This window comes from Microcaecilia unicolor, chromosome 14 (assembly GCF_901765095.1).
Source record: "Microcaecilia unicolor chromosome 14, aMicUni1.1, whole genome shotgun sequence".
Lineage (NCBI taxonomy): Eukaryota > Metazoa > Chordata > Amphibia > Gymnophiona > Siphonopidae > Microcaecilia > Microcaecilia unicolor.
Genome location: NC_044044.1, coordinates 35,821,979 through 35,843,406, shown reverse-complemented (window position 1 = coordinate 35,843,406; position 21,428 = coordinate 35,821,979). Strand labels below are relative to the sequence as shown.

The 21,428-nt window shown below is 43.7% G+C and overlaps 1 protein-coding gene across 2 annotated transcripts in view; it reads right to left on the bottom strand.

Annotated features, from left to right (window-relative positions):
• The window catches only part of HAX1 (HCLS1 associated protein X-1), a 31,503-nt gene extending 10,294 nt beyond the window's left edge, over positions 1-21,209 (bottom strand). Inside the window, exons 1-5 of one of the 2 annotated variants that reach the window (XM_030188181.1) lie at positions 20,971-21,209; positions 10,212-10,414; positions 9,478-9,671; positions 9,169-9,229; positions 8,377-8,492 (exon numbers count right to left, since the gene is read on the bottom strand). In XM_030188181.1, coding sequence (XP_030044041.1) covers positions 8,377-8,492; positions 9,169-9,229; positions 9,478-9,671; positions 10,212-10,414; positions 20,971-21,020 — 624 coding nt within the window. In that variant the 5' untranslated portion in view covers positions 21,021-21,209. Of the gene's footprint in view, positions 1-8,376; positions 8,493-9,168; positions 9,230-9,477; positions 9,672-10,181; positions 10,415-20,970 lie in introns of both variants that reach the window. The other variant, XM_030188180.1, reaches the window with a different exon arrangement.
• Positions 21,210-21,428: the final 219 nt, after the last annotated feature.

Below are 21,428 nucleotides of genomic sequence, written 5' to 3'. Positions count from 1 at the left end.
TATCAGCTGAAAAGTTTGGCTGGATAGTTCCCAATCTCCTGAGTCCAAGGAGTGCCTAATGAGAAAGTCCGCATCCACATTCAGGGACCCAAGGATGTGAGCTGCCAGCAAGCAGAGAAGATTTTTCTCTGCCCAGCTCATGAGGGAGGCCGCCTCCACTGCCATCGGACAGCTATGGGTCCAGCATTGCTTACTGATATAAGCCACCACACTGTTGCATTGTCTGAGAAAACTCAGACTGGGGCCCTCACCATAAAGCGAGCAAAGCTGCATAAGGCATTCTGCACTTCCCTGAGCTCCAAGTGATTTATCGACCACTGAGATGCCTGTTCCATCCAGGAGCCCTGTGCCAGATGAGAATTGTAACAAGCTCCCCAACCCGATTTGCTAGTGTCAGCTTTCACCACCTCCCATTGTGTATCGGAAAGGGAACTATTACGGCCAGGTTCCTGGGCGACAACCACCACTGCCAAACTTCGTCTGGCAACCAAGGAAAATGAAGGTTGTACTTCTGTGACACAGGAGACCAGCAGCTGAGAAATTCCTGTAACGGCCACCTATGAGCCCTTGCCCATGGCACCACTTCCATCACCACTATAATTAACCCCAGAACCTGGATGTAGTCCCAGACCCTGGGCCTGCCGTGACTGAGAAGACAAATCTCTTGAACTAGCTTTGACTTCCTATACTCCATGAGGAAGATCCTCTCCTGTGCTGTCAATTCAACGCCCAGATACTCCAGCTTCTCCGATGGAGTTAGTCTGCTCGTCTTGAACTTGATCACCCAACCCAATTACTGCAGAATACAAACAACTTTGTCCGTTGCCACCATGCTGTCCAAATAGGATGGTGCAAGAATGAGTCAGTCGTCAAGATATAGGTGAACTCTGAATCCCTGGTGCCAAAGGAAGGCTGCCATCACTACCACAACTTTGGTAAACCTTGAGCCGTGGTGAGACCGAAGGGCAAAGCCCTGAACTGGAAGTGATGGCCCAGCACCGCAAAACCTAGAAACCTCTGATATGGTGGCCACATGAGTACATGCAAGTATGCCTCCTTGAGATTGAGAGCAGTGAGAAATTCTCCATCTTGAACTGAGGCTATGACAGCTCTTAACGTCTTCATGTAAAAGAGGGACACTCGGATGCACCAGTTTAGACTTGTTTTTTTTTCAATTTTATTTTTGATTGTATTCAATAACATTTACAAGACAGGCAGCACTGCCACATTTGTCCTTCTCAGCATAACAAAGTCTTTCAAGCCACAATAACTTTAGACTTTTGAGATCCAAGACTAGTCAAAAGTGGCTTCCTTCTTCGGGACAACGAAGTAGACAGAGTATCTGCCTTGTCCCTGTTCGGCCTGGGGAATGGAACAATGGCTCAATATAGATCCTCTCTAGCTGAGTATACATCAATTCTTTAAGTTATAATTCTCATAAAAATAGGAGGAAAAACCTCAACTGACTCCTTCAGGTTACAAGCCACAGATTTTACAGGAGTTCACACAGTCATCATTGGCTGAAAAACCTCACAGAAAATTCTATAATAGAGGTAATAGAGTTAGTCTCCTTATTACAGAAAGAGCTTATTACTTAACTTTCTGTGTTTATTGGGTGTAGACTCCTCAAACAGACAGCTCTATTCCACGGACAACCATGGCCGAGCTTTCGCAACCTTCATCGGGGAACAAAAACATATGAAAGGAAGAGTCAGACCCTTCAAAAAAGTCGTCAGAAAATCTCGACTTTTATATACTCATCTACCTCACTGCACTCCATGGTAATACTCTTCACACAGCAACAAAAAAAATGGCACCCCAATATAAAGACTGATGTCAGAAGCCAAGAATTCGGAATAACCAATCACCGTGGGTTCCTACTATTAGAGTCTAATCATGGAAAGCTCAAACAAACTTCTTATTAATAAAAGTGAAACCATTCTATTTTTGAATTTAAACACACAGGTTCCAGTATCTTCATACGGAAGATCCATTTTTGTTCTAATTGCAATAAAACTTGTCTCATATCCCCTTCCCTTCGCCTCATTTCAACTCTTTGTAGGATGACACAACGCAGAGAGTCAAAAGTATGTTGCTTATCATCGCAATGCATGGCCAGTAGAGGCGACATTTTCTTTGTATTAATAGTACTTTTATGTTCAGTTAAACATGTGGTTAACTTCCTAGAAGTTTGTCCAATATACAATTAATTACACGGACATTGTATACAGTATATAACATACTCAGATTGACACGATGTGTTGGAACGAAGCATGTCATTACCTGAATGTGGGTCAGTAAATGTAGATGTCCAACATAATGCTACACATCTGGCATGCACCACATGCATGGTGTCCAATTAGATCTAGTACAGATAAACCTTGTCTTCTCAGGATTGAAGGACTTAAAATTTCTTTAAGATTCTTCCCTCTACTGTATGCAAAAGAGAGGGAAGAATTTGAAAAAACTGGCACAGTTTTTATTATATGCCAATAGTTTCTATTTCCCACCGCTATTCTCGAGGCAGTAGCCATGAATCTAAGTACAAAGGTTAGAACATCATCATCATCCTCTTCCTCCCTGATTTTTGGCATCAACAGTAGTCTTATTATCTCTCACTCTTCTATATTTATTTTTTATAACTTGTTTCGGATATCCTCTATCCATTAGACGCTTCTGTAAATCCATTGATTTTTCTTTAAAATCATAATTATTTCAGCAAATACGGAGATACGGTGATACCTCAGAAACTGAGAGAATGGTAGACTCTCTCTCAGTTTCTTTGGATGACAACTTTTCAAATCCACAATTCTCCCTTTTAATCAACACATCCAAACAAGAGATTTTCTTTATATCATAGTTAATTGTAAATCTCAGAGTTGAATGGCATCCATTCAGAACTTGAACAAAACTTAAGTCCGCTTCAGAACCTTCCACAGAAAGAAAATATCTATAAAGCGAATCTACATGCACACTATCAAAAAAAGAATTATACACATATTGTTCTTCAAAATACGCTATAAATAAATTGGCTATAGAGGGAGCAATGATAACACTCATACTCCTGACATTTGCTGGTATAGTCTTCCTTCAAACTGAAAATAATTCTTCTTCAATGCCAGAGACATTAGGGAGATTAGGAAAGAAGTCGGAACCTTCTGATCTTCACGGAAATCAAATATCTTAGTCAAAACCTCAACTGCTTCATCCTGCAGTATCACTGTATAAAGACTGACTACGTCTAGAGAAACCAATCAGCCTGTATCTTGATTATATTTTTGAGTTATCCTACTTAAGTGGTTCATAAAATCCATAGAATCTTTAATATAAGACCTCGTTTTTTTCTACTAACGGTCTTCAAAAAGGTATCATTATACAGTGCAATCCGCTTAAGTGCAAGGGTCTGGGACCAAAGAAATACATGCAGTTAACCGGAGTGTACACTTAACCATTGTGACCCAAAGAAGCTTGACATCTGATAAACATATATACAGTACTGTTTATTATACATACAGTATACAGTCTCCGTTAACTGACGTTAGGCTTACTTGAAGTAATCAGTCGTAGTCCTCCGTACACTCTTGTGTCTGTGAGTTCCATAGACTACGTCTGCCAGACGGTAAAAACTGTCATAGCACTGCCATCCAGTGGCCTCCAGATAGGCCCGCACAGTGTCGAGACTCTCCAGCGCTCTTGCAAAACTGACAGGTTGTTGAATTTCATCAGCATGTGCCTCGCTGCTCATTTCATCATCTGTTTCATCATCAGCCGTTGCCTGCGTGTAGGCGCATATCTGGATATCAGTGCTGTCGTCAGCTGTTTGTAGATCGTAATCAACAGCTACGTAGTGATGAAACTCCTCTTCAGTAACACCGGCTGAGATGTCAATAGCCTGTTCATCTGACACATTTGCAACAGCTGCATCTGTTTCGTCCCTCTCCACATCCCTAACAAAGCTTGCCCGCTTGTAGCCGTTCACAATGGTTGTCTGTATAACATGATTCCAGGCTTCTTTCTGCATATGTAGAGAATCCAACAGTGATAGATTATGAGCCAGTTCAACAGCACGTTTATCCTTGCCAGTCTGGTCATCCATAATGCTCATCAGATGACGTAGCACAAGAGCCCGATAATGTTGTTTGAAATTGGCTATTATGCCCCGATCCATAGGTTGGATCAGAGAGGTAGTGTTTGGTGGCAGGAAGACCACCTTGACGTAAGACAGCCTGACATCACTGTGAGCAGCACAATTATCACAAAGCAACAAAATCTGACGCTTTTGTGCCCACATTCTAGTGTCTAACTTCTTTAGCCACTGCTTCCAAATTTCCCCAGTCATCCATGAATTTACATTAGCCTCGTATGACACAGGAAGTCGCTTAACATTCTTGAAGCAACGGGGCTGTTTGCTCTTTCCAATGACGAGAGGTTCCAACTTCTCACTCCCATCCATATTGCAGCAAAGGAGGATCGTCAGTTGGTCCTTCGACGTTTTACCTCCTGTAGTTTCGGCTTGTTTGAATGCAAGTGTTCCATCAGGAATCGCTCGCCAGTAGAGACCGTTTTCGTCATCATTGAAAATATCACGAGGGGCAAACTCGTTCAAGATGGTAGGAAGAACTGAAACAACCCAATTTTCAGCACCAAAGTCATCAGCGTCTTTTCACCATGCTGTTTCTTGAATTTTATGTTGTTCCTCTCCTTCCATCTTTCCAACCATCCAACAGTGGCTTTGAATTCAGTTAGTCCAAGACTTTCAGCTAGCTGGTTAGCTTTCTCCATAAGCAGTGGACCACTGACAGGAAGCTGTCTGCTCCTGACTTGAGAAAACCACCGAAGAGGAGCAACTTCTACCTCCTCAGCTTTTCCCGCCCGTTTTCGTTTCCGGTGTGGATTTGTATTGTTTTGCCAGTCTTCCAGAAGCTGGTCTTTCTGCTTCAAGATACATGAAATTTGACTGGGATTGACACCATATTCTTTAGCAATAGATGCTTGACTTTGTTTTCTAATTTTTTAAGAACGTCTATTCGTTCAGCCAGTGTTAAAATCTTACTGTTGCGCAACGAGAACAACTCCAGTGTACACTCTAACAACATTCTTTCGCTTATTCTGCCTGTGGCAGTTAAAGGGGCGGTAAATTTGAAATCTCAGTGGTTGTCACGCGCCAATCGGTTTCCATATGCCGTGCACGCGCTTATGCGGAGTCTTTCCTGCAGAGGAACGGTCTTAAACCATGCATATAAGCGAATCTTGCACTTATCAGTGGTGCGCTAAACCGAAGTTTGTCCCCATAGAAATTGATGGCGCCGAAAACGGGACCGAAGTACTGCATGCAGTTAAACAGAGCATGCGCTTATCTGACGTGCACTTAAGTGGAGAGCACTGTATATGGGAAGTGGTTCCAGTAGGGAACCCCTACTGGCAACAACAGGTCATCCTGGTGGATGATCCAAGGTTTTGTGGACCTTGGGCAACGTATAGAATACTGAAATCTGAGGACTATTGGTATTTACACAGGAAAATTCTTTCCGTGTTAAATATCCTCGAGAAAAACCATCCCCTGTAATCATATCAATTAGTTATTTTAGCTCATTTGTAGGATCCTCACTCAACTCAATATATTTTTATGAGAATTATAACTTAAAGAATTGATATATATTCATCTAAAGAGGATCTATATTGAACTGTATGTGATCTACTATCCTTGGAATTTCCTACTTATTTAAGCTATAGAATGGAACAATGGCCCAGAGAACCAGCAAGGAATCTATAGTGGCCTGAACCTCGACCACCTTGGTGCTCTATCAACATGGAGGCAGCAAGAAGAGAGGAGCAACCAAGCGGGAGAAGTCTTAACTTGTAACCTTCTGTAAGAATATCCTAAATCAATTAGTCAGATATGATTTTGACCCACTCCTCCCAAAACTCCTGAAGACATCCTCCCACCGATGGAAGAGAAGAGTGGACCTACCTTGCATCACTGTGAAGCTCTGGAGGCATTGGGCACTCTAGCCAACAGAGAAGGACTTCCTGTCTGCACAAACGCAAGACTGGGATGTCTGAAAGCAGGACTTCTGCCCATGTTCTATCATTATCATGTTTGCTTGTTAAACTACTATTATGTTTTATCATTATCATGTTTGCTTGTTAAACTACTATTATGTTTTATCATTATCATGTTTGCTTGTTAAACTACTATTATGTTTTATCATTATCATGTTACCCAAAATCCTTCTATAATGCTAAATGTATATCTTCTTATATGCTTCCACTATTCATGATGTATTGTAAGCCACATTGAGCCTGCAAAGAGGTGGGAAAATGTGGGATACAAATGCAATAAATAAATAAATATTGCTGACAACCTGGCAGGTATCATCTGCTGTCTAAAAATCAAGATTGAGAGCACCCTGAAGATGGACAACCAGAGGCTTTTGGCTTATCCTCCACCAACTGCTGTGGCTTAGTTTCACCAAGTTACTGAGATCTCCAAAGAGCCATTTGCCCCAAAAGGGCAATTTAACCAAATGTGACTTTGACACTGCATCCACTGCCCAATGCTGCAACAAGGAGTTGCCAATGTGCTGTGACAGCCAAAGATATACTGCTGGCCATAACATGTTATAAATAGCATCTGACAAGTAGGCCAACCCCACTTCCAGCTAGGCTTATAGCACCTATCTTGTGTTGCTGACTGCTGATGCCACTTCAGGCATGCTCTTGCCACAAATGAGCTGCGCCCCTGTTGTTTGAAGGCGCAAAGAGGCCACTTCAGCGAGCCTTCTAGCTTCCTATCCTGTAAGTCTTTTAGGGCAATGCACCCTTCCAACGACAAAGTGGTCTTAAGTTATCACCGTAACCAGGGAGCCCACCCTGGGAAGCTGAAATTTATCTTTCTCTTAAGGAACTAACGGGCAGAGGGGAGCCATGGTTCTTCCCACTCTTAGCCCCGCGTCCGGTGAGGCCATTTACGTCCTGAATGTCTGCATGCGTCGAGAAGGCCTTAGAAGGACCTCTAAACCCTCTCATGATCAACGAAGATGGACCTCCAGACGCAAAAGCAGGATGCTCCTCAATGGAAAGCACCTCCAGTGCCTCAGAAATAAGAGTACTGATCTCCTCTTTATGAAACTACCTCAGTACTTTTGGATCATCCCCCTCCTCAGGAAGTAGCTCTCTCTCCTCTAACAGCTCCTTCAGCAATGGCTCCTCTGAATAGACTGAGGCCACATCAGACAAGGTGAGAGAAGCAGAAATAGTATCATCTGCCCACTCCCCATCCTGGAGGTCTAAACGAGATCTCTTAGGAGAAGGAGGAACAGTGGGAAGAACTGAAGCACCTTGCAGCAACTCTGACTGTCCCTGCTTCAGTCAATATGCCCAGTATAAGAGCAATATAAACTCCGGAGAAAACAAAGATCCTGATGCAGCTGAATACTCTGTCAGGCCTCAAGGCTGTAAGATGGCAACTGTGCTCTGCACATGATCAGACAGAGGCTGCTCCTTACTATCAGTTGGCCCCGACAAAATGGTGCCCATTCCCACGTTCTTCTGTATCAAACTGCACACCGGCACTGCCGGAGAGCCCAAAAACCCTCGGTATATTTGGATGCTGCGCTGAATCCGAAGATGTGCTGCCGCCAACAGTTTCCTCCGCGTCCCGCAGGATTCCCAGCTTGCACATACTGCAACGCCTTGATGCCAGCCAGCAGGTCGCATAGCGGGAATACTGCTTAACTGCCTCTGCAGGTTGCCATTCACCCCAGCTGTCACCAGCACAGCACATGTTCTAAACAGTGAGTCAGGATCCTTCCCCTGAACCAAATAAAACTTGCAGCCCTACAAGTGACAGCTGCTCCCCCTAAGCTCACAGACTCCACAAGTCTTACCACAGATGAGAAGGGTTCAGGACTGATAATCTATCTCAAGCTCTCCATTGTACTGGAAAAGGAGAGCTACACAGGAAACAGGAGAGATGTGAAGGAGGGAAGAAGTAAATCTGCAGGACAGCAGACACAGGGATCTGAAAACCTCCAGATATGACTCTGCAGACTCGAGCCAGCAGCAAAGCTCAACTGGGGACCAGCTGACCAACTGGACCAGAAGCAAATCACTCAGAACCGGGGTCTGAAAAGTGTTTCCATCCACATGCTGGAGACAGAAAATACTGAGAAGCTGGACTGGATGCTAAGAGAGAGATGTCTCAGGTCAGTTTTCAGTTCTCTATCTCCACCTGCTGATTGATGGATACATCTATCCCACAGATTTTGGAACAGTGGGAAGCTATGTAATGGAAAGGCAGTATATTAAGTTTATAACCCTTTACCCTTTCCATATGCCTACAGGCTCTGTGCCTGAACATGTGCTCATGCTCACCCCATCTGCTCCTATCATCTTGGTGACAGAGATGCTTTTGAAATAGGATCTGGGTTGTGGGTCCTCCAGTCGCAGAGCATCATCCAAGCCCTGTGACGAAACCTGTGAATCCAGATCTGGAAAATCAGGGAATGACAAACCATGAGGAGCTACATACACAGTAGGCCCTTTTTTCACTTTTCCTCCCTTCCCCCGTTTCTTCCTCTTTCCTTGTACCTCCAGTTCAATTAGAACCTGGAATGGGATCTTACACCTGCAGTCTTCTTTCAGAACTACCAGGGGTAGTTCCTCCTGTTTTACACCCCCCCCCCCCCCCAACTCACAAACAGCTAATCTGATCTTGGGACTGAAGCTAGGTACCAGGCCTCTTTCTGGATCCACACAATCCTTGATTCTGAATCCAAGCACTGGCATCAACCTTAAGCAATGACTGAACTCCGCCTGGATCCACGCATTCCTAGATCCTGAATCCAAGCCCTAGCATCACCCTTAAGCATTAACAAGACTGCCACGTTGCCTCCGAGTTTCCCCAGCCCCAGTCAACCTGGGAAGAGGAAAGCCTGAAATAAGGAGCTGCTACCTTCCCCACGAGACCACCTGACAAAGTTATGCCTGTTGGTTTTTATGAACATGCCAGTTACTGGTGCTCCTTTTCTCAAAGAGGAAAGAGGCTTTAGAACACTTACCACCCACCCTTGCAATGCCAGAGGAAGTAACATCCCTCAGGTAAACTGCAGATGAGAAGTTGCAAACCCAAAAACCAGCAGCCACCATCAGGTCAGCGGAACTAACCTTTGTCTTCCTTCATGTCATCATGTCTAATGTGAGGAAAAATCTTCCAAGTGTTTTCAAACTAAGTATTAAAGCAAAACAAAACTAATTAGCGAAAGAAAAAAAAAAAAAGAATCACCATAAATAAATAGATGTCAATTTTCCAGGCTCAACTGATAACCTTTTCAAACATATGCTGCACATATGTTCCCCCGTCCCCATAGAGCCCAAGTTTACCTACAAAGAACCCAGCACCCACTTTCATCCTCCCATCATGTGGCCCCAGGGATCTCCCACAAGCAGGCACAAGAGAAAGGAAGCCCAGCTCACTCTGCTGAAAGGGTCCCAGCGAGGACTGCGTTGCACTGGCTCCTGTGGCTCCACCTGGGAAATTGAAGCTTTATCCTCAGCTGGCAAGAGGTGACTGTCTGGAAACTTCAGCATAGAATCCCGAATCAACTGATCCCTCTTTTTATCCCTAGAGGGATCTGCAGCTGATGGGGGGGACTCAATATTGGGAAGCTCTGAGCAAAAAACAAACACAAAGATGATGTGATCCTTCTGAGCTCATCACAATTAGTTAAGAAAGGAGAAGTAAATCTTAACTGGGGGAAAAAGTTAGAAGGAAGGATTATAACTAGGTCTTCAGCTGGACAGAGACAAGAAAGGAGAGACAGTTGGGGGTAGAGGAAGGGTGTTAGAGGGAAGGAAGAGTGGTTAGAATTTAGAAGCAGTTGAAGGGATAAATTTAAAGGGCTATTTAGATACAGTTGTGTTAGAACTATGAGTTTCAAATAGGAATTCAGAGATGGTAATTTGGAATGTTAAAAGCTGTCAGTGTGTCAAGCATTTCTCATGTTTTTCTTTACTATAATAAAGGATGATTCTTAGCAGAAAAGTGTTTTAAATGGTTGGGGGGGTGGGGGGGGGGGGGGTAAATGCTTCAGCACAGCCATCATTGGCATGTGTGTGTGTATCACACAAAAACTTTCTGTGAACTGCAATACATGAACACCACAAGTACTATAACTCACCAAATGGACTCGAAGACCAAACTCTTATACCTGTAAAAAGTTCATTGAAATCTCTAAAGAATTCTTCAAAACCAAAACTATCATGGAGGCGGTGCCTTCCAGGACCAAGACTGAAGCCAAATGGAAAATCCTGCAGGGATCTGCTGTCAGAGGTGTAAGCAGAACTCTCATCCTCATCTTCCTCGTCATCATCTTCCTCATCACTATGAAAGATGCCTCCAAAGAAAGGGTCTCTAAATAAAGAAAGACATTTTGATTACAGAACAGAAAACTTTGAAACGCACACAGTGCGCTCTTCAGCGGGTCTATACATCTTATTCTACAACACTTTTCAGAACAGCAGCAGCAACCACCCTGTACACACTGAGGAAATCAAAGCCTCTAGCTATGTGTGTTTCACACAGCTTAAACATCTAAATATGGGAATATAAGAATAGCCATACTGGGTAAGACAAATGGTCCATCTAGCCCAGTATCCTGCTTCCAACAGTGGCAAATCCAAGTCACAAGTACCTGGCAGAAACCCAAATAGTAGCAACATTCCATGCTACCGATCCCAGGGCAAGCAGTGGCTTCCCCCATGTCCATCTTGATAGCAGAATATGGACCTTTCCTCCAGGAACTTGTCCAAAACTTTTTTTAAGCCCAGATACGCCAACAGCCGTTATCATATCCTCCAGAAACAAGTTCCAGAGCTTACTATTCATTGAGTGAAAACATATTTCCTCCTGTTACGGAATGCCTAGTGCTCATCTGAGGCTAGCCCTGCGGCCACTTATGAGGGTCTGCTCTTACCACTGCTCAAGTCTGCCTGCACTTGCTTGTGCTATACACTAGCACCCTCCTCCCACTGACTGGGTCCCGCTCACCAGGGCGCGTCTCCCATTCTCAAGTTATTCCCTGATGATTTCTAGGACTCTGGGGCCACACTCCCAGGGTTCCCACAGTTCCTAGAAAGCACCCATAGACCCAACACACAAACCAACAGGACTCTTAGGACAGGACAACAGAGTTAATAAACTAATAGTTTATTATCACAAAATTAGAACAATGAAGCAGATAAAACAGGTGGAAAAACAACAACCAATAACAGGTAACTGAATAAGGATCAATATTAAAACTATCTAAACACTTTGTTACTACCTGGGAACCACCTGGGGAGTTTAAGAAAATTAACTACTCAAGTCTTGAACAGAGTCTCAGGGCAGAGATGTTCACCCTCTGCTCTCACTAGCTGAGACAGGGGAAAATCCATTACTTCCTGGTTAGATTTGAATGCCAGGGCCAATCAGAACCCAGGGCACTGATTTTGAAAGTATCTTGTCAATGGTACTGCAAACTGCCTTTTCACAAGCTTAAACTGGAAAAGAAAATAATCTTGTGTGCAACAGCTTTAAAACAAAACAGATGCCATCTGCTGGCCAATTAGAAGAAATACACTTCATGAAATAATACAGTTTCACAGGTTTAGAAAACCACCGTTTCATCACACCTCCTATTTGTCTTTAAAGTATTTCCATGTAACTTCATAAGTACATAAGTAATGCCATACTGGGAAAAGACCAAGGGTCCATCGAGCCCAGCATCTTGTCCACGACAGCGGCCAATCCAGGCCAAGGGCACCTGACAAGCTTCCCAAACGTACAAACATTCTATACATGTTATTCCTGGGATTTTGGATTTTTCCAAGTCCGTTTAGTAGCAGTTTATGGACTTGTCCTTTAGGAAACCGTCAAACCCCTTTTTAAACTCTGCTAAGCTACCCGCCTTCACCACATTTCCCGGCAATGAATTCCAGAGTTTAATTACACGTTGGGTGAAGAAAAACTTTCTCCGATTTGTTTTAAATTTACTACACTGTAGTTTAATCGCATGCCCCCTAGTCCTAGTATTTTTGGAAAGCGTGAACAGACGCTTCACATCCACCTGTTCCACTCCACTCATTATTTTATATACCTCTATCATGTCTCCCCTCAGCCGTCTCTTCTCCAAGCTGAAAAGCCCTTGCCTCCTTAGTCTTTCTTCATAGGGAAGTCGTCCCATCCCCGCTATCATTTAGTCGCCCTTCGCTGCACCTTTTTCAATTCTACTATATCTTTCTTGAGATGCGGCGACCAGAATTGATGACCAGGCCAGTATCATCTGCTGTCTCAAAATCGAGACCAAGAGCCTCCTGAAAATGTATGACCAGCAGCTTTCGGCTTGTCCTCCAGCAACTGCTGTGACTTAGTTTCCCCCAGTTCTCAGCAAGTTACTGAGATCTTCTCCAAACAGCCACGTGCATTGAAAGGGCAGCTTTAGATGTGACTGATGCTGCATCAGCTGCTCAATGCCGCAACCAGAGTTGCCGATATGCTGTGACAGCCAAAGACATACTGCGGGCCATAACTGGTAACATATAAATAGTATCTGCCAAGTAGGCCAACTCCCCTTTCAGCTGGGTGTTATGGCTTTTGTCTTGTGTTGCCAATTGCTGATGCCAATTCAGGCATGTTCTTGCCACGAACAAGCTGCACACTGTCGCTTGAAGAGCCAAAGAGACACTTCAAATGCTTCTTTCAGCGAGCCTTTTGACTTCCTATCCTGTAGGTCTGTTAGGGCTATGCACCCTTTCACCTGCAAGGTGGGAGGCAGGGCTGGTGGTTGGGAGGCGGGGATAGTGCTAGGCAGACTTATACAGTCTGTGCCCTGAAAAAGACAGGTACAAATCAAGGTAAGGTACACACAAAAAGTGGCACATATGAGTTTATCTTGTTGGGCAGACTGGGTGGACCATTCAGGTCTTTTTCTGCCGTCATCTACTATGTTTTCCTAGTCACTGCTGGAACCAGGGAGCCCACACTGTGACGCTGCAATTTATCTTTCTCATCTGAAACTTACGGGCAGATGCGAGCCATGGTTCTTCCCACTCTCAGACCTGCATCCAGTGAGACCCATTCTGCTGTCGTCCCCCTTCTCCTCCACTGCTAACTCCAGGCTTCGTTCCTTTTCTCTCGCGGCACCTTATGCCTGGAATAAACTTCCTGAACCTGTACGTCTAGCTCCATCTCTACCTATTTTCAAATCTATGCTGAAAACCCACCTTTTCACTGCTGCTTTTGGCTCCTAGCCACTACTCATTTGCCTCCCCTTGTTCCTTCTCACCCAGTACTTGCCCTTATTGTCTTGTCTGTCTGTATTACTTTAGATTGTAAGCTCTATTGAGCAGGGACTGTCTCTCTGTGTCAGGTGTTCAGCGCTGCGTGCGTCTGGTAGCGCTATACAAATGCTAATAATAATTAGATCCTGAATGTCTGTATGCATTGGGAAGGCCTTAGAAAGAACTCTAAGCCCTCTCATGATCGACGAAAATGGAACTTCTGATGCTGAAGGCTCCTTAATGGAAAGCACCACCAGTGCCTCAGAAATAACAGTACTGAGTTCCTTTTCACAGAAGAACTTCAGTACTTTCGAATCATCTCCGTCTTCTAACAGCTCCTTCAGCGATGGCTCCTCTGAATAGACCGAGGCCACATCTGCCCATTCCTGGAGGTCTAAATGAGATCTCTTAGGAGCTGAAGGGGCAGTAGGAAGAGAAAATGAAGCACCTTACAGTAACTCTGACAGTCCCTGCTTCAGTAAATAGGCCTATGTAAGAGCAATATAAATTCCAGAGAAAACAAAGACCTTGATGCAGCTGAAGCTCTGTCAGTCTCTGAGGCTGTAAAAAGTCAGCTGTGCTCAGCGCATGATCAGAGGCTGTTCCTCACTGCCAGTCAGCCCCCCTTCCCACTCTGTCCTGCATGAAAGTGCACACCGGCTCTGCTGGAAAGCCCAAAGACCCCCGGCATATTCAGATGCTGTCCTGAATTCGAAGATGTGCTGTCACTGTTTGCTCTGCGTTCCGCAGGACTCCCAGCTTGCACACACTGCAACACCACAACACTGACCAGCAGTCCCTCAGCAGGAACACTGCTTAACTACCTCTGTGGGAGCTGCCATTCACCCTGTCACAAGCGCAGTACATTGTGTCCAAAGCAGTGATTCATAATCCCTACCCTGCACCAAGCAGAACTTGCAGTCCTCCAAGCAGTTCTGAGTTTAACTTTAATTGGACTTAGCAGTGCCAGCTGCTCCCCGCAAGCTCACAGTATCCACGTCTTACCACAGGTGAGAAAGTGTCAGGACTGAAACGCTTTCCCACACTCTCCTGCTAACCTCTTTCCTTTTTCTTTTTAAAGGTTGTTGTGCTGGAAAAGAAGACCTTCACAGGAAGCAGGGGAGAGATGAAGGGAGGGAAGAAGTAAATTTGGGCACCAGAGACAGGGATCTTAAGACCTCCACATATGACTCTGCAGGCTCAAGCCACCTGCAGAGCTGAACTGGGGACCAGCTGACCAACTGGACCAGGAGCAAAGCACTCAGAACCAGAGGCTGTCCATCCACCTGCTGGAGACAGAAAATACTAAGGAGCTGGACTGGATGCAAAGAGAGATAGGTCTCAACTCACTTTTCAGTTCTCTATCTCCACCTGCTGGTTGATGGAAATAACGATCCCACAGGTTCTGCAATAGTGGGAAGGCACATAATGGAAGTAGAGGTTTCAAGTGATTTATTCCTTTGAGAAAACAGACCATGTATGGTTCAGCAGCTATGAAAGAGTTCTGAAGATGACCCTTAAACAAGTAAGAGTTTCTACCTGCAGTTTAAGTGCATTTAAGACTAGGCTTTTCTTAAAACCTTCCTAAAAGAATGCCAAAGTATGGGGCAAAGAAGACTTAAACATTCCTTTGAGAGCTCTCTGCTTCAAACGTCCTCCAAACCCTAGCATAAGCACCAATGTGGATCTTTTCCTAGCCTGTAACAAAGTGGTAATAACTTCCTTAGCCCAGGCCTTCTTTCTTGTAAGTCGGTGGTGGGAGGAGGGGCTGGTGGTTGGGAGGCGGGGATAGTGCTGGGCAGACTTATATGGTCTGTGCCCTGAAAAGGACAGATACAAATCAAGGTAATGAATTCACAAAAAGTAGTACGTATGAGTTTATCTTGTTGGGCAGACTGGATGGACCATGCAGGTCTTTTTCTGCCGTCATCTACTATGTTACTATGTAAAGGGAGATGGGTCTTTCATGAGAACTGGACACTGAAAGAGAAGGCTTCTCTGGGATGGAATGCAAATTGGGTTGTCTATTTAGAGACAAACTAGTTCTGCATACCAAGGATGACTGGGTCAATACAACCAGCACAACCCAGCCCAGGGGTTGGACAATCCTGGAGAGGACTCTGCCTATCACTGGCCACGGAGGAGGCAATGCCATGGCCAAAGCTAAAGGAAGTTGCCCAGACCATCTGACCTAATTTCCTTCCAACAACTGCAAAAATCGGGGAACTTTGGAATTGTTTCTCATGGCCACAAGGTCATACAGGACATTCCCACCACTGAAATCATGGAAGAAGTTCCATTATCCCAGGTCTAACAAGTTCCTTCTAAGGAAATCCAATGGAAAGTTTCCAGGGCTACTGCAACGCTCTTTGTTCCCTAGACCAGTGGTTCCCAAACCTGGTCCTGGAGGCACCCCTGTCAGGTTTTCAGGATATCCACAATAAATATTCATGAGAGAGATTTTGCATGCAGTAGAGGCAGTGCACGGAAATCTCTCTCATGAATATTCATCGTATCCAATTAAATAATTGGGTTCACAATCTAAACCGCATAGCCGCCTCCATGGACAACTTACAGTATAGCAAGAACTGAGAATAAATAAGCAAACATATGGTTATAATTTATCTTACTAAAAAGACCTGTCATGTAAAAGTCAAAAATTATTTTTACACACTAAATTACAAATTATACAATAAACAATCTGAATCATAAAATCATCTAACAACATTAAACAGAGTACACGCGTTTTGACTTATGATTAAGAACTGTGAAGAACATTCATCACCTCTGGAGAATGTGGATGTCCAAGTTGTGGTCGCCAAGAACTGGATATTGTAGTTTGTGACAATTTTACTTTGCAAACAAACTTTGGCTACTTGTGGTGGAGTTTAAAGTTTTTTTGGATGCACATGAGTAATAATAAAAAACTACAATGCTTTACAGATGTAGGTCATCAGATACAGAACGCAATTCATATCTGTATTCAAATTAGAATTAAAGTAGTTGGGAAGGTTGTCAGATTACTGTATAATTTGTAATTGACTTTAGTCATAGTATTTGCAGTATTTAGCGTGTAATAAAATAATTTTTGAATTTTGTATGACAAAGACCTTTTTAGTAAGATCAATATTCACTGTGGATATCATGGAAATCTGACTGGCTGGGGTGCCCCCAGGACCAGGTTTGGGGTCACTGCCTTAGCCTGTTAATGTAAGAAACTGCTGTTGCATTGTTTGACAGAATCCTCACCAGTCTTCCCCAAACTAGACTGTCGAATGCTAGTAGCGCCCTGTGAACAGCGGTTCTGAAGGTGATCTGGGAAACAAATCCAAAGGAAGAAGGGGGTCCGTACAACTTCCACAAAAATACAAAGTCACAACAACAAAAGGTGGAAGAGAAAAATATTCCAAATGACTCAGGCAAACGGTAAAATCTTGAGCTTTCTAAAAACAGTTTATTGCCAAAATACATAGATAGCAATCCACAAAGATATGAGGAGGTAACCCAAATGACCCTACATGGGTTGTGTTTCGGCTTAAAGCCTTCCTCAGGGGTCACTAAAACTTAAACGTGTCAGCAACATGACTAGTGGAATAATAGATACGGAGTTTAGAAAGAAACTCTGAATTTTAAAAGCAGCTCTTGCAAAACATCAGGAAACTCTGCATCTATTATTCCGCATACAGTTCAAGCTTCTCCTACTAACCTATAAATGCACTCGATCTGCAGCCCCTCCTTACCTCTCTACCCTCATCTCCCCTTACGTTCCTACCCGTAACCTCCGCTCTCAAGACAAATCCCTCCTTTCAGTACCCTCCTCCACCACCAACTCCAGGCTCCGCCCTTTCTGCCTCGCCTCACCCTATGCTTGGAATAAACTCCCTGAGCCCATACGCCAAGCCCCCTCCCTGCCAATCTTCAAATCCTTGCTCAAAGCCCACCTCTTCAATGTCGCCTTCAGCACCTAACCACTATACCTCTCTTCAGGAAATCTAGACTGCCCCAACTTGACATTTTGTCCTTTAGATTGTAAGCTCCTTTGAGCAGGGACTGTCCTTCTCTGTTAAACTGTACAGCGCTGCGTAACCCTAGTAGCGCTCTAGAAATATTAAGTAGTAGTAGTAGTCATGTTGCTGACAGGTTTAACCTTTAGCGACCCCTGGGGAAGGCTTTAAGCCGAAACATGGCCCGTGCAGGGTTCATTGGGTTACCTCTTCATATCTTTGTGGATTATTATCTACGTATTTTGGCAATAGACTGTTTTTTTAGAAAGCTCAAGATTTTACAGTTTTCTCTTCCACCCTTTCTTGCTGTGATCTGGGAAACTATAGACTGGTAAGCCTGAAGTCGGTGCTGGATAAAATGGTAGAAACTATTATAAGAAACAAAATGACTGAATATAGATATGGTTGAATAGAACAGTCAACATGGATTTATCCAAGGGAAGTTCTGCCTCTCCATATTTGTGAAGGTGTGAACAAACGTGGATAAAGTTTACAGTGTGTATCTATATTTTTAGAAGACTTAATGAAAGCTGTCATGAGAAACTGCTAATGAAATTAAAAATCCATGGGACAGGAACTAATGTCCTATTCTGGAGTGGAAACTAGTCATAACAGAGAGTAACGTTAAATGGAGAATTCTGTCAATGGAGGAAGGTGAATAGTGGAGTACCACAAGGATTTGTACTGGGAGCAGTACTGTTTTAATATACTTAAAAATGATCTGGAAATGGGAACAATGAGTGAGGTGATCAATTTGCAGATGACACAAAATTATTAAATCAACATGTGGATTGTGAGAAACTGCAGGAGGACCTTGGGAGACCAAAAGGCTGGGCATCCACATGTCAGATGAAATTTAACGTGGACAAGTGCAAAGAGGTACACATCGGTAAGAATAACCCAAATTTAATGCTAGGTTCCATATTAGGAGTCACCATTGAAGAAAAGGATTTAAGTTTCATTGTAGACAATACAGTGAAATTTTCTATTCAGTATGCAGTGGTGGGGGAAAAAAACCCCACACCAAAAACCAAACAGAATGGTAGAAACTATTAGAACAGAGAATATAAACCATCTGTATCACTCCATAGTACATTCTTATGACTTCATCTTGAATGCTGTACGCTATTCTGGTCACTGCATCTCAGTAAAGATACAGAAGAATTAGAAAAGCTACAGAGAAGAGCAATCAAAATGATTAAGGTGATGGAACAACTCTCATGAGGAAAGGCTAAAGACATTCAGATTCTTCTACTTTAGAGAAGAGAGGGTTGGGGGGGGGGGCATGATAGAGATCTATAAAATCCTGAGTGAATTATTTAGAATTATGTTTACAAATGTTTTTCACTGAACACACAAGCTCTGGCAATCATTGTTGGGGGATAAGTACATAAGTACATAAGTAGTGCCATACTGGGAAAGACCAAAGGTCCATCTAGCCCAGCATCCTGTCACCGACAGTGGCCAATCCAGGTCAAGGGCACCTGGCACGCTCCCCAAACGTAAAAGTAATTAGTGTAACTGTTTAAAACACATTGAATGAATAAATTGGAATGGGTACATGTGAATTACTTGTTTACTCTTTCCAAAAATACTAGGACTAGAGGGCATGGAAAGAAGCTACAAAGTAGTAAATTTAAAACAAATCATCAGAGGAAATATTTCTTCACTCAACATGTAATTAAACTCTGGAATTCACTGCCAGAGAATGTGGTAACAGCGGTTAGCTTAGTGGGATTTAAAAAAGGTTTGGATATCTTCCTAAAAGTCCATAAGCCATTATTAAGATGGACTTGGGAAAATCCACTGCTTATTTCTAGGATAAACAGCCTTACATCTGTTTTACTCTTTTGGCATCTTGCCAGGTAATTGTGACCTGGATTGGCCACTGTTGGAAACAGGATACTGGGCTTAATGGACCCTTGGTCTGTCCCAGTATGGCACTGCTTATGTTCCAGCATTCCCCTGCAGCCGGCCTGAAATGGACCAAACATACCGGATAACCACCCGATGGCCCGAGACCGTGCTCCTCTCCCTTCCGCCAACTTAAAACAACCATCCCCGTCCTCAGGAAAGCCGTCTCCCACCTCCAGGATGCCCAGAACCCCAGCCCAACGGAAAAAGACGGCGCTGCTTCCCACAGCACATTTCTCTTCCAGTGTTCCCCTACAGCAGCCCTGAAACGGCCAAAAAATACAGACAGACCAAGAACGTGCTCCTCTACCTTCCGCCAATCTAAAACAACACTGCTGCCTCAGCACAACACAAAAAAAAAAAACACGGAAAAAACAATCTACCACTCAGCAAAGGCTGACCCCCCTACAACCACATTTACATTTCACCAACAGAAAGACCCCCCTCCACAAACCTCCTTGACAGACAAAACCACACACACACAATACAACAGACACACACCCTCAAAGCCACGCACCAATCCATCCCACTTTGCCAGCATAGCACAGCACATCCCCCAACCCCCCAAGCAAAAAAACAAACAAAAAAAAAGACACACATCAACAACCTGCACACACACCCCACCCTCACACAAAATAACTCTGTGACACATACACACACACAAAAAAAAAACCACATGCTAGTGCCCGTTTCATTGGTTTCGGAAACGGGCCTTTTTTTTTACTAGTGTTGTTAAGTTTCACAAACGATCTAAACTTTGGGCACCTTTTAGAAAGCTGTGCTACTGATTAGTGGCATCCTGAATGCAAATTAGCTCATGGGAATATAACAGGGTTCTTTACACACAGCGCAGCACTAATCAGTAGCACACCTTTATTAAAGTAGACCTTTATTTGAAATTGCAGTATCATTTCAAAACATAGATTTTATCAATTTGCAATATTAGATGGTAATATTAAAAAATGCTACATCGACAGATTAACTTTTGCTTTGATAAATTTCTACCATGAAAATCTTGGTATTATTTGAAACAGAATCTTGAAGGCGATGCAATACTCCTGAACCTCTCATACTGGTTTTTACCAGCAGGTTCATTTTTGTGTGTGTATACAAGGCTGTACATTTGTGACCGATGAGATCAGAACATCCAGTTATGTAATTACAGTACAATCTTGATTATCTGAGCATGCAGCATACCCCCTTCTCCAGTGCGATCAGCACATTTAATATTCAAAACCTTTATTTTAGAACAATTTTTGAAAATCGGGAACACTATGCTTTTGTTTGATGGGTTTATCCACTGTTGTCCGTATTATCCGAATCTTCGCTTACCAACAACGGGTCGGTTCCATTAGGTCAGATAATTGAGACTGTACTTGTACAATGTTTTGTTGCAGCATATTACAAAAACAATAACATTTATTGCAAGCAACAAAAACCGAGGTATGCACAAGTTGTTGGCGATAAAGTATTGAAGTGAGACCTGAGTAAAGCCACATTGCTTGCATCTGGGGTCCGCAGCATTTTGGGACCTTTGGTTGGATCTCTCTGCCTGCTCTTAAGCGGTGGGGAAAGGGGCAGCGTTATTTGTAACTTTGCTATAACTCACTTACTGTCCTGAACTGCTTTTTGCTGACTTTGTTTTTTAAATGATGAGGAAGGAACCGTCGCGTTGACTTGCTTGAATGTTACGGTAAATGGAATGAAAGAGTAACAGGGAAAAAAATCTCACCTCCTTCTCGGAAACCCGATGAAGCCCCTGAAGAGATCGTAAACGCTCATGAGTAGGATCTAAACACGGTGGTCTCCTTCCACCAACACTAGTAACGCAACGAGAAGAAATCAAGAAGATTTCCGCCACACTGCCGTAAAGAGAGAGAGACACTCTCACCCTTGCTCTGCCGGAAAGCAAAGCAGCGTCTTGATAACCAGCACTGAACCACCTCGCTCTTCCTCTCTTGCTGCTGCCTTTCTGCAGTCCAAGCCTCAATCTGGTGACCCAATTGGACCGTCACCTGCCCCCCCTTCCTTTTCCGCAAGGTGTATTCCCAGCCTCATTTTGGCGATCCAATAGATAGCCGGACCCTTTCTCTCCCCGAGTGTATTCCGAGCCTCATTTTGGCGATCCAATAGACAGCCGGACCCTTTCTCTCCCCGAGTATATTCCCAGCCTCATTTTGGCGATCCAAT